Raw genomic sequence first — 13798 nt, forward strand, 5'->3', positions numbered from 1 at the left:
CCTCGAGTAAGGAAGATGTCACTTGGTTTGAAGAACCAGGCTCAATGCAGCCATGGCATACAGCCAGGGGAAACCTTGTTGACAACCCAGCTCACCTGAGATGCCCACCCACTCACCTGCTGAGACCCTGCACCCATGCACGCTACTCGGCACACACAGAGCCCACTCACATAGACATCCCCAAACAGCAACACAACCTAACACAAATTGCACAGCCGTTTGTTCACATAGGAGTTCTTTTAATACACCATCCTCCTTAGACTGCATTCAAAGGCAGTGGTCTCTGTCGTTACAGCAGTAGAGCTCGTGCACTTGCTGTACGTCATCGTAGACTTTTCGAGTTTTGCAGTCGCTGGTATAGTAGCCGCATTTTTTGTAGTAGCGCAAGACATGTTTAGTTACCACTGGGAAGAGAAAGAAAAGTATCTGGGTTACTGTTAGTAACTGGTGAAAGATGCTTGGTGATAATGTCAGGATCCACCCCTTGCTAGGTCCCTATCAGTGACAGCTGGGGAAATGGGGGTCTGTGCTGAAGGGCAGGTTTTTGCTACCACGGTTGCCAGGTATAGCACCCAGCACCCCTGCTTATCCTCAAGAATGAATGGAAACTCTTCCCTGGCATTAGGAGAAGCACTGCAATTAGGATGCCACTGGCCAGAGGGCCCAACCTGGCCCCTTACTTGAGATACCTCAGCCAGGTGGGCTGCATCACATGGACTTAGCCAGGATCCCATCTGTACCTTGACATGCTTGAGTTTGACTGGAGAATCAAAAGTGAACTTAGAAAATTCATGCTTCTCTCACTGCCTGCAGGTATTGTTGCTTCAGAGAATTTCCAGGGGGATATGTACCGTCATGTGACTGAAGGCTTGCAATCAGGTTTCGTATGGAGGCTGCGTTAGGATAGCTTAGAGCTCCATTGGAACGAGGTGCTTGAACAACCAGGGAAGGACCTCATCCCAACGGAAGCTCTAAGCTTCCATTGTACTACTTGTACTACTGAAGTTGCAAGATCCCCGGCCTCCTCTGCACCCAGTCATACTAGCCATGCCCCATCAGCCACTCATGGAAATGCACTGAAAATAAGGGGGACGAGGAGAGAAAGACAAGAAGGACCACTCACTTGAATTGATTCTGTACAAGACGCAGGCTGCAGGGTGTCCGGAATGTGGATCATCAACGCATTCCCCTTCATCTGGGACAGCTGGTACACATGGCTGTCCTTCACCCTCTGAACTGCACAGGCTACAGATTAAGGCATTTGCTGTTAAAAGAAGAAAGGAAGGAAGGAAGGAAGGGAGGGAGGGAGGGAGGGAGGCACCTGCTGTAAGGCATGCTTCTTTGTTTACATGTCTTGTCCCTTCCTGAGCTTCTAAGTCACCAAACTCGTTGTTTCCTTCAAAGAAGAAAAATGCTGAGATGCCCTGAGTCTAAAAAGGACATTGGGGGTTCTTACAGAAGGTGTAAATTGATCCCCACGGAGTTCCGCAGAACGTGATTGGCTGCGTCTCAGGCTGCCTACAACCAGGAGCACCCTCCCCTCTGCCACATCCCCATAACAGGCATCTGAGGGTGCAGCCAGATCCAGCATTGTAGAGACTTTGCAGAAAGGGTGCTCTAGTGAGCCTCCTGAGAGTGGCAGGTGCCAAGCAGCAGCTTAGAGTTGCCATATTTCAAAAAGTAAAAATCTAGACACCAAAGTTGTAGAGCTTTTATTCTTCTTCTCCTTATTAGCCAGGGTTGTTGATTTTTGGGACATAATTGCAAAAAAGAGAGAAAAGAATAAAGAGGTTTTTGAGCTATTTTTAAGGGAAATTTCCCAATATGATAATGCTGACATGGGTTGCCATATGTCCGGATTTCCACGAACATTTTTAGTGATTTCTGCTTGGACACTGCTTCCGACGTATGGCAACCCTACAACAGCCGGATGGGTAACATCAACAGATGTGAACACCAGAGAGTTTGCACCAACGAGTGTGTGTGTGTGTGTGTGTGTGTGTGTGTGTGTCACTGCAGCTATGTTAGAGGGAGCACTGCCTACAGCTCCCATTTTAAGCTGCCAGGTTTATGCAGACAATTAAACATTTTTTCAAAACTAGTTGTTGAACTGCTTGGGGAGGGGAAAGGCTGCACTTATGACTATTGCAAATTACTATGTTTTTTAAAATCAAATATTTTAATAAGTAAATAAATAAAGTTAAAATAAGCCTCCCCCCCTGCCCTGTGCAATAGAGCATCATTCCCCTGAAAAACTTTCTGAAGTTGGGACCGTGCAGGGATTACAAGGACAGGAGACATAGTGGGAACTGTGGAAATCATCTCTGCCAACACCCTGACCCAAGCACGGTGGGTGATGATGCCTGTATAGATCTGGCACTTAATAGTATCAAAACTTTTCTCCAGGTCTGCATTATTTCCAAAGTTAGACTTTCAATCATTATCCCCAAATAGGTGCCAGAGTTAAAAAGAGAAAGAAAATAGCTTATGGGTTTGCCAGTTCTTAGGAAGATAGGTGGTGGACATACAGCACATTTGAACTGGTGGCCTACCATGTTTTTCCATTGGCAGGTGGGACTTACCTCCACAGTTGAGGCAGAGCAAAAAACAGACTCCAAGCAGCCAGACCTGAGCCAAGCGTGGCTTCATGTTAGCAAGGAAAAAGCCCTGTCCGATTAGAAAGACTGTTTTGAAGAGTGATTGCTTGGAGACAGAGGACTAGGCTTCCTGGTAATAAGAAGGAGGAAGAGCTCAAATACTTCTCTCCGTCTGAGGCTCAATACTGTCATTATATAAGGCCGAGAGGGGCCTTCTTGGCTGCTAAACCCATTCTAATGGGCTTCAAGGTACAAGAGGGCTCTGGGGTGGCTCTGAAGAGCAGCAGAGATGTGGGTGGTGGTTCCTTGAGCCATTAAGTGCATTATGTCCTGATTGTTTAACAGATCCTAATGGGATGTGTGTTCAGCTGGATGCTCTACAGAATGTTCCATACCTCAGTGGTCCTCTGATGCTATCTTTTGTGGAGGCATGCCCGTTCCTTTGAATGGGTTCTCTGCCCAGCTCCACATTTCCTGGTTGACTGAGCCACGCAAACCAAAAGAGGAGCATGATGCACCAGGGCAGGCAAGTTCAGAAGCTGATTGGGCTCTGAGGCCCAGAACATACAGCTTTTAATTTTAACAATCCTAAGTGCTTGTGATACGCCAGTAAAAAGGTAAAAGGTAAAGGACCCGTGGACGGATAAGTCCAGTCAAAGACAACTATGGGGTTGAGGCACTCATCTCACTCTCAGGCCGAGGGAGCCGGCGTTTGACCACAGACAGCTTTCCAGGTCATGTGGCCAGCATGACTAAACCGCTTCTGGAGCAACAGAACAACACGACAAAAGCCAGAGCACACGGAAACACCATGTACAGTGATACCTCAGGTTACAGACGCTTCAGGTTACAGACTCCGCTATCCCAGAAATAGTACCTTGGGTTAAGAAATTTGCTTCAGGATGAGAACAAAATTTGTGCGGCGGCAGCGCAACGGCAGCGGGAGGCCCCATTAGCTAAAGTGGTACCTCAGGTTAAGAACAGTTTCAGGTTAAGTACGGACCTCCAGAAAGAAATAAGTTCTTAATCCGAGGTACCAATGTACCTTCCCCCCACAGTGGTACCTATTTATCTGCTTGCATTGGTGCGCTTTCAAACTGCTAGGTTGGCAGGAGCTGGGACTGACCCAACTCAAGATTCTGAATGTCCTAGAGGTAAAGGTAAAGGTGCCCCTGCCCGTACGGGCCAGTCTTGACAGACTCTAGGGTTGTGCGCTCATCTCACTCTAGAGTCCGGGAGCCAGCACTGTCAGCAGACACTTCCGGGTCACGTGGCCAGCGTGACAAAGCTGCTCTGGTGAACCAGCATCTGAGCCGCATACGGAAACGCCGTTTACCTTCCTGCTATAAAGCGGTACCTATTTATCTACTTGCACTTAAGGGTGCTTTTGAACTGCTAGGTGGGCAGGAGCTGGGACCGAATGACGGGAACTCACCCCGCCGCGGGGATTCGAACCGCCGACCATGCGATCGGCAAGTCCTAGGCGCTGAGGTTTTACCCACAGCGCCACCCGCGTCCCTACAATGTCCTAGAGCTCAGCTTCCAAATGATGCTGTCTTACATGGGAAGGAAGTGTATTCCTTTAACTTACCAAGACTTTCATTATATAAAGCTCAGAGGCATCTTCTTTGTTCCTCAGGGCACCTGTCTCTGCTAGGCTCGAAAGGCCCAAGGAGCTTTTTAGGTGCATAATATACTGCTTGTTTGGACAAATCCAAATGGGCTGAAGCTGAGGAACCAGCCGGATGCAGTACAGAGTGTCCCAGAATTCAGCGACCCTCTTACATGTAGGGATTACTTGTTCACCGCCAGGAAGCTTCAGCCAGGCCCATATGTTCTACTCACATGGTTGTTTCATAGTCCTAGGCCTCCCTGGGCCCCTGATGCTATCTTATGTGGAAGGATTGCAGTATGTGTTCCCCACCAGGAAGCTGCACCCACGCACGCCGCTGGGCACACAGAGAGACCACTCACATAGACATCCCCAGACAGCAACGTAACACAAATTGCACAGCCATTTGTTCACATAGGAGTTCTTTTAATACATCATCCTCCTTAGACGGCGTTCAAAGGCAGTGGTCTCTGTCGTTACAGCAGTGGAGCTCATGCACTTCCGGTACGTCATCGTAGAATTTTCGAGTTTTGCAGTCGCTGGTATAGAAGCCACATTTTTTGTAGTAGCGCAACACACGTCCAGTTTCTGATGGGAAGAGAAAGAAAAGTATCTGGGTTACTGTTAGTAACTGGTGAAAGATGCTTGATGATAATGTCAGGATCCACCCCTTCCTAGGTCCCCATCAGTGACAGCTGAGGAAATGGGGGTCTGTGCTGAAGGGCAGGTTTTTGCTACCACTGTTGCCAGGTATAGCACCCAGCACCCCTGCTTATCCTCAAGAATGAATGGCAACTCTTCCCTGGCATTAGGAGAAGAACTGCAATTGGGACGCCATTGGCCAGAGGGCCCAACCTGGACCCTGACTTGAGATACCTCAGCCAGGTGGACTGCATCACATGGACTTATCCAGGACCCCATCTGTACCTTGACATGCTAGAGTTTGACTGGAGAATCAAAAGTGAACTTAGAAAATTCATGCTTCTCTCACTGCCTGCAGGTATTGTTGCTTCAGATATTTCCAGGGGGATATGTACCGTCATGTGACTGAAGGCTTGCAATCAGGTTTCGTATGGAGGCTGCATTAGGATAGCTTAGAGCTCCATTGGAACGAGGTGCTTGAACAATGAGAGAAGGACCTCATCCCAATGGAAGCTCTAAGCTTCCATTGTACTACTTGTACTACTGAAGTTGCAAGATCCCCGGCCTCCTCTGCACCCAGTCGTACTAGCCATGCCCCATCAGCCACTCATGGAAATGCACTGACAATAAGGGGGAGAGAAAGACAAGAAGGACCACTCACTTGAAGTGATTCTGTACAAGACGCAGGCTGCAGGGTGTCCGGAATGTGGATCATCAGCGCATTTCTCTTCATATGGGGCAGCTTGTATACACGGCTGTCCTGGACCCTCTGAACTGCACAGGCTACAGATTAAGGTATTTGCTGTTAAAAGAAGAAAGGGAGGGAGGGAGGGAGGGAGGGAGGGAGGCACCTGCTGTAAGGCATGCTTTTCTGTTTACATGCCTTGTCCCTTCCTGAGCTTCTAAGTCACCAAACTCGTTGTTTCCTTCAAAGAAGAAAAATGCTGAGATGCCCAGAGTCTAAAAAGGACATTGGTGGTGTTAGGATATTTCCGTTCCACCTTTAAAGGGAGCAGGCTTTGTGAGTCACAGAGTCTGCGTATTTCCTGTTCACAGGATGTTTCTGTTGTGTCTATGCTTTCGTTTCTCTCTCTGTGTCTGAAACATGAAGCAGGCAGTCATGTTTTCTTTGTTCTGATCAACGCTGAATAAACTTGTAAATAATGCTCTCCTGAGTGCATCTTTCGCTGTGCATTATCTGCTGATAGATCGTGCATTAGCTCTGGAATGTGGCAAGCTATTTCTGGAGCTCGTGTCGCTAATTGCTGATACTGCGTGTCTACGGGAGATCGATGGACGTTCGGGGACGACTTGTGGGGCCATGATGGACTTTGTCTCCCTGGCAGTATCCCAACAGGCGGTTTTTACAGAAGGTGTAAATTGATCCCCACAGAGTTCCGCAGAACGTGATTGGCTGTGCCTAGAACCAGGAGCACCCTCCCCTCTGCCACATCCCCATAACAGGCATCTGAGGGTGCAGCCAGATCCAGCATTGTAGAGACTTTGCAGAAAGGGTCCTCTAGTGAGCCTCCTGAGAGTGGCAGGTGCCAAGCAGCAGCTTAGAGTTGCCATATTTCAAAAAGTAAAAATCTAGACACTAAAGTTGTAGAGCTTTTATTCTTCTTCTCCTTATTAGCCAGGGTTGTTGATTTTTGGGACATAATTGCAACAAAGAGAGAAAAGAATAAAGAGGGTTTTTTTTTAAAAAAAAAAGAATAAAGAGGTTTTTGAGCTATTTTTAAGGGAACTTTCCCAATACAATGATGCTGACATGGGTTGCCATATGTCCGGATTTCCACGAACATTTTTAGTAATTTCTGCTTGGACACTGCTTCCGACATATGGCAACCCTAAAACAGCCAGATAGGCAACATCAACAGATGTGAACACTAGAGAGTTTGCACCAACGGGGTGTGTGTATGTGTGTGTGTGTGTGTGTGTGACTGCAGCTATGATAGGAGGAGCACTGCCTGCAGCTGCTATTGTAAGCTGTCAAGTTTATGCAGACAATTAAACATTTTTTCAAAGCTAGTTGGTGAACTGCATGCAGAGGGGAAAGGCTGCACTTATGACTGTTGCAAACTACTTTGATTTTTTAAAATCAAATGTTTTAATAAGTAAATAAATAAAGTTGAAATAAGCCCCCCTGCCCTGTGCATTAGAGCATCATTCCCCTTCCTGAAGTTAGGACCGTGCAGGGATTACAAGGACAGGAGACATAGCGGGATCTGTGGAAATCATCTCTGCCAATACCCTGACCCCTTCATGGATCACTGCCTTGCCGTGGCGAAGGGGCTTGAATAACTCAGAGAAGCTATGAGCTATACCGTGCAGGGCCACCCAAGATGGACAGGTCATAGTGGAGAGTTTTGACCAAACGTGATCCACCTGGAGCAGGAACCGGCAAGCCACTCCAGTATCCCTGCCAAGAAAACTCCATGGACATAGGCAACAGGCATATAAAAGTTATGACGCTGGAAGATGAGCCCCTCAGGTCAGAAGGCGTCCAACATGCTACTGAGGAAGAGCGGAGGACAAGTGCAAGTAGATCCAGAGCTGATGAAGCGGCTGGGCCAAAGTTGAAAGGACGCTCAGTTGCGGATATGCCTGGAAGCAAAAGGAAAATCCAATGCTGTAAAGAAAAATATTGCATAGGAACCTGGAATGTAAGAACCATGAACCTTGGTAAGTTGGATGTGGTCAAAAATGAGATGGCAAGAATAAATATTGACATCCTGGGCATCAGTGAACTAAAATGGACGGGAATGGGCGAATTCAGTTCGGATGACCATCATATCTACTACTGTGGGCAAGAATCCCGTAAAAGAAATGGAGTGGCCCTCATCGTCAACAAAAGAGTGGCGAAAGCTGTACTGGGATGCAATCTCAAAAATGATAGAATGATCTCGACACGATTCCAAGGCAGACCTTTTAACATCACAGTAATCCAAGTTTATGCACCAACCACTGGTGCTGAAGAAATTGAAATTGACCAATTCTATGAAGACTTACAACACCTTATAGAAATGACACCAAAGAAGGATGTTCTTCTCATTATAGGGGATTGGAATGCTAAAGTAGGGAGTCAAGAGATAAAAGGAACAACTGGCAAGTTTGGCCTTGGAGTTCAAAACGAAGCAGGGCAAAGGCTAATAGAGTTCTGCCAAGAGAACAAGCTGGTCATCACAAAAACGCTTTTCCAACAACACAAGAGATGACTCTACACATGGACATCACTAGATGAGCAGCATCGAAATCAGATTGATTATATTCTCTGCAGCCAAAGATGGAGAAGCTCTATACAGTCAGCAAAAACAAGACCTGGAGCTGACTGTGGCTCAGATCATCAGCTTCTTATAGCAAAATTCAAGCTTAAACTGAAGAAAGTAGGAAAAACCACTGGGCCGCTAAGATACAATCTAAGTCAAATCCCCTATGAATACACAGTGGAAGTGAGAAACAGGTTTAAGGATTTAGATTTGGTGGACAGAGTGCCTGAAGAACTATGGATGCAGGCTCGTAACATTATACAGGAGGCAGCAACTAAAACCATCCCAACAAAAAGGAAATGCAAGAAAGCAAAGTGGCTGTCCAACGAGGCCTTACAAATAGTGAGGGAGAGAAGGGAAGCAAAATGCGAGGGAGATAGTGAAAGATACCGGAAATTGAATGCAGATTTCCAAAGAATAGCAAGGAGAGACAAGAAGGCCTTCTTAAACGAGCAATGCAAAGAAATAGAGGAAAACAATAGAATGGGAAAAACCAGAGATCTGTTCAAGAAAATTGGAGATATGAAAGGAACATTTCGTACAAAGATTACCATAATAAAAGACAAAAGTGGAAAGGAACTAACAGAAGCAGAAGACATCAAGAAGAGGTGGCAAGAATACACAGAGGAACTATACCAGAAAGAAATGGATGGCTCGTACACCCCGGGTAGTGTGGTTGCTGACCTTGAGCCAGACATCCTGGAGAGTGAAGTCAAATAGGCCTTAGAAAGCACTGCTAATAACAAGGCCAGTGGAAGTGATGATATTCCAGCTGAACTATTTAAAATTTTAAACGATGATGCTGTTAAGGTGCTACACTCAATATGCCAGCAAGTTTGGAAAACTCAGCAGTGGCCAGAGGATTGGAGAAGATCAGTCTACATCCCAATCCCAAAGAAGGGCAGTGCCAAAGAATGCTCCAACTACCGCACAATTGCACTCATTTCACACGCTAGCAAGGTTATGCTTAAAATTCTACAAGGCAGGCTTAAGCAGTATGTAGACCGAGAACTCCCAGAAGTGCAAGCTGGATTTCGAAGGGGCAGAGGAACCAGAGACCAAATTGCAAACATGCCCTGGATTATGGAGAAAGCTAGAGAGTTCCAGAAAGACATCTACTTCTGCTTCATTAACTATGCAAAAGCCTTTGACTGTGTCGACCACAGCAAACTATGGCAAGTTCTTAAAGAAATGGGAGTGCCTGATCACCTCATCTGTCTCCTGAGAAATCTCTATGTGGCAGAAGAAGCTACAGTTAGAACTGGATATGGAACAACTGATTGGTTCAAAATTGGGAAAGGAGTACGGCAAGGCTGTATATTGTCTCCCTGCTTATTTAACTTATATGCAGAATTCATCATGCGAAAGGCTAGGCTGGATGAATCCCAAGCTGGAATTAAGATTCCCGGAAGCAATATCAACAACCTCAGATATGCAAATGACACAATCTTGATGGCAGAAAGTGAGGAGGAATTAAAGAACCTTTTAATGAGGGTGAATGAGGAAAGCGCAAAATATGGTCTGAAGCTCAACATCAAAAAAATGAAGATCATGGCCACTGGGGCCATCACCTCCTGGCAAATAGAAGGGGAAGAAATGGAGGCACTGAGAGATTTTACTTTTTTGGGCTCCATGATCACTGCAGATGGTGACAGTAGTCACGAAAATAAAAGATGCTTGCTCCTTGGGAGAAAGGCAATGGCAAACCTAGGCAGTATCTTAAAAAGCAGAGACATCACCTTGCCAACAAAGGTCCGTATAGTTAAAGCCATGGTTTCCCCAGTAGTGATGTATGGAAGTGAGAGCTGGACCATAAAGAAGGCTGATCACCGAAAAATTGATGCCTTTGAATTATGGTGCTGGAGGAGACTCTTGAGAGTCCCATGGACTGCAAGAAGATCAAACGTATCCATTCTTAAGGAAATCAGCCCTGAGTGGTCACTGGAAGGACAGAGCCTGAAGCTGAGACTCCAGTACTTTGGCCACCTCATGAGAAGAGAAGATTCCCTGGAAAAGCCCCTGATGTTGGGAAAGATGGAGGGCACAAGGAGAAGGGTACGACTGAGGACGAGATGGTTGGACAATGTTCTCGAAGCTACCAGCATGAGTGTGACCAAACTGCGGGAGGCAGTGGAAGACAGGAGTGCCTGGCGTGCTCTGGTCCATGGGGTCACGAAGAGACGGGCACGACTAAACAACAACAATACCCTGACCCAAGCACAGTGGGTGATGATGCCTGTATAGATCTGGCACTTAATAGCATCTAAACCTTTCTCCAGGTCTGCGCTATTTCCAAACTTAGCATTTCGCTCATTATCCCCAAATAGGTGCCAGAGCTAAAAAGAGAAAGGAAAAAGCTTACGGGTTCACCAGTTCTTAGGAAGATAGGTGGTGGACATACGGCACATTTGAACTGGTGGCCTACCATGTTTTTCCATTGGCAGGTGGGACTTACCTCCACAGCTGAGGCAGAGCAAAACACAGACTCCAAGCGGCCAGGCGTGAGCTAAGCGTGGCTTCATGTTAGCAAGGAAAAAGCCCTGCCCCATGGGAAAGACTTTTGGTACGTTGAGGCTGCTTTGAAGGCTGAAAACTTGGAGACAGCAGACTAGGCTTCCTGGCAGTAAGTAGAAGGGGCAGCTCTGTCTCTGTTGAGCAACACGTCTCTCCGTCTGAGGCTCAATACAGACATTATATAACGCCGAGAGGGGCCTTCTTGGCTGCTCACCCCATTCTAGTGGGCTTAAACGTACAAGAGGACTCTGGGCTGGCTCTGAAGAGCAGCAGAGATGTGGGTGGTGGTTCCTTGAGCCGTTAAGTGCATCATGTCCTGATTGTTTAACAAATGTTAGTGGGATGTGGGTTCAGCTGGATGCTCTACAGAATGTCCCAGACCTCAGTGGTCCTCTGATGCTATCTTTTGTGGAGGCATGCCTGTTCCTTTCAATGGGTTCTCTGCCCAGCTCCACATTTCTTGGTTGACTGAGCCACGCAAACCAAAAGAGGAGCATGGTGCACCAGGGCAGGCAAGTTCAGAAGCTGATTGGGCTCTGAGGCCCAGAACATACAGCATTAATTTTAACAATCCTAAGTGCTTGCGAGGGAGATAGTGAAAGATACAGGAAATTGAATGCAGATTTCCAAAAAATAGAAAGGAGAGACAAGAAGGCCTTCTTACACGAGCAATGCAAAGAAATAGAGGAAAACAATAGAATGGGAAAAACCAGAGATCTGTTCAAGAAAATTGGAGATATGAAAGGAACATTTCGGACAAAGATTACCATAATAAAAGACAAAAGTGGAAAGGACCTAACAGAAGCAGAAGACATCAAGAAGAGGTGGCAAGAATACACAGAGGAATTATACCAGAAAGATAAGGATGTCTCGTACACCCCAGGTAGTGTGGTTGCTGACCTTGAGCCAGACATCCTGGAGAGTGAAGTCAAATGGGCCTTAGAAAGCACTGCTAATAACAAGGCCAGTGGAAGTGATGACATTCCAGCTGAACTATTTAAAATTTTAAACGATGATGCTGTTAAGGTGCTACACTCAATATGCCAGCAAGTTTGGAAAACTCAGCAGTGGCCAGAGGATTGGAGAAGATCAGTCTACATCCCAATCCCAAAGAAGGGCAGTGCCAAAGAATGCTCCAACTACCGCACAATTGCACTCATTTCACACGCTAGCAAGGTTATGCTTAAAATTCTACAAGGCAGGCTTAAGCAGTATGTGGACCGAGAACTCCCAGAAGTGCAAGCTGGATTTCGAAGGGGCAGAGGAACCAGAGACCAAATTGCAAACATGCCCTGGATTATGGAGAAAGCTAGAGAGTTCCAGAAAGACATCTACTTCTGCTTCATTAACTATGCAAAAGCCTTTGACTGTGTCGACCACAGCAAACTATGGCAAGTTCTTAAAGAAGTGGGAGTGCCTGATCACCTCATCTGTCTTCTGAGAAATCTCTATGTGGGACAAGAAGCTACAGTTAAAACTGGATATGGAACAACTAATTGGTTCAAAATTGGGAAAGGAGTATGGCAAGGCTGTATATTGTCTCCCTGCTTATTTAACTTATATGCAGAATTCATCATGCGAAAGGCTAGGCTGGATGAATCCCAAGCCGGAATTAAGATCGCCGGAAGAAATATCAACAACCTCAGATATGCAGATGACACAACCTTGATGGCAGAAATTGAGGAGGAATTAAAGAACCTTTTAATGAGGGTGAAAGAGGCGAGCGCAAAATATGGTCTGAAGCTACTTTGGCCACCTCATGAGAATAGAAGACTCCCTGGAAAAGACCCTGATGTTAGGAAAGATGGAGGGCACAAGGAGAAGGGGACGACAGAGGACGAGATGGTTGGACAGTGTTCTTGAAGCTACCAGCATGAGTGTGACCAAACTGCGGGAGGCAGTGGAAGACAGGAGTGCCTGGCGTGCTCTGGTCCATGGGGTCACGAAGAGTCGGACACGAGTAAATGACTAAACAACAACAAGTGCTTGTGATATCCCAGTAAAAAGGTAAAAGGTAAAGGACCCCCAGACGGTTAGGTCCAGTCATAGACAACTTTGTGGTTGAGGCACTCATCTCACTTTCAGGCCAAGGGAGCCGGTGATTGTCCACAGACAGCTTTCCGGGTCATGTGGCCAGCATGACTACTTGTTCACCACCAGGAAGCTTCAGCCAGGCCCATATGTGCTACTCACATGGTTGTTTCATAGTCCTAGGCCTCCCTGGGCCCCTGATGCTATTTATGGGGAAGGATTGCAGTATGTGTTCCCCACTAGGAAGCTGCAGCCAGGCATACATGATTGTTGCATTACACGAAACTTCAGCTGACTAGGCACCATTAGACCTGGATCAAAGACCAGATTTTACATTCAAAGGTTTGGATACAGAAAGGTATATTTTACTTGAGGACCTAAAGGACATATTTCACCAGCGCTACCGGGTGAATGGGCTGGGAGGCCACACAGCTACTGACCGTGAAGCCACTGAGTGGATTTCTCTGCGGTCCTCAGATGCTCCCAAGGGTGGTAAGTTGGACTAATTAAATGGAACCTTTTCCCCTCAAAAAGGCTTCACCCAGAATCCTCAGGAAAAAGACATTTTACAATGAAATGAAGAAATGATAGCTTGGAGTGATTGCTTGGAGACAGCAGACTAGGCTTCCTGGCAGTAAGTAGAAGGGGCAGCTCTTTCTCTGTTGAGCAACATGTCCCTCAGTCGGAGGGGCCAGGCTCAAGACAGTCATTATATAAGGCCGAGAGGGGCCTTCTTGGCTGCTCACCCCATTCTAGTGGGCTTAAACGTACAAGAGGACTCTGGGCTGGCTCTGAAGAGCAGCAGAGATGTGGGTGGTAGTTCCTTGAGCCGTTAAGTGCATCATGTCCTGATTGTTTAACAAATGTTAATGGGATGTGAGTTTAGCTGGATGCTCTACAGAATGTCCCAGACCTCAGTGGTTCTCTGATGCTATCTTTGGCGGAGGCATGCCCGTTCCTTTCAGTGGGTTCTCTACCCAGCTCCACATTTCTTGGTTGACTGAGCCACACAAACCAAAACAGGAGCATGGTGCATCAGGGTAGGCAAGTTCAGTAGCTGATTTCGCTCTGAGGCCCAGAACACACATCTTTTAATTTTAACAATCCTAAGCGCTTGTGATACCCCAGTAAAA

At 46.6% G+C, this 13798-nt stretch overlaps 1 protein-coding gene across 3 annotated transcripts; it reads right to left on the reverse strand.

The window, feature by feature from the left end:
* Nucleotides 1-207: 207 nt before the first annotated feature.
* LOC308470135 (uncharacterized protein) lies at nucleotides 208-13323 on the reverse strand. 3 transcript variants are annotated; one of them, XM_080993425.1, is made up of 4 exons: nucleotides 13286-13323; nucleotides 2583-2718; nucleotides 1124-1264; nucleotides 208-404 (listed from the first exon to the last, which is right to left on the reverse strand). In XM_080993425.1, exons 2-4 carry the CDS (start codon nucleotides 2647-2649, stop codon nucleotides 268-270), a joined length of 345 nt encoding a protein of 114 aa, XP_080849551.1. In that variant the 5' UTR covers nucleotides 2650-2718; nucleotides 13286-13323; the 3' UTR covers nucleotides 208-267. The 3 variants fall into 3 exon arrangements, 1 of the variants encoding a protein (XP_080849551.1); XR_013982185.1 differs by lacking the exons at nucleotides 1124-1264; nucleotides 2583-2718; nucleotides 13286-13323 and adding exons at nucleotides 5513-5653; nucleotides 10576-10758; XR_013982186.1 differs by lacking the exons at nucleotides 208-404; nucleotides 1124-1264; nucleotides 2583-2718; nucleotides 13286-13323 and adding exons at nucleotides 4615-4797; nucleotides 5513-5653; nucleotides 10576-10758.
* Nucleotides 13324-13798: the final 475 nt, after the last annotated feature.

This window comes from Podarcis pityusensis, assembly GCF_964106645.2.
Source record: "Podarcis pityusensis genome assembly, chromosome: 2".
NCBI classification, from domain to species: domain Eukaryota; kingdom Metazoa; phylum Chordata; class Lepidosauria; order Squamata; family Lacertidae; genus Podarcis; species Podarcis pityusensis.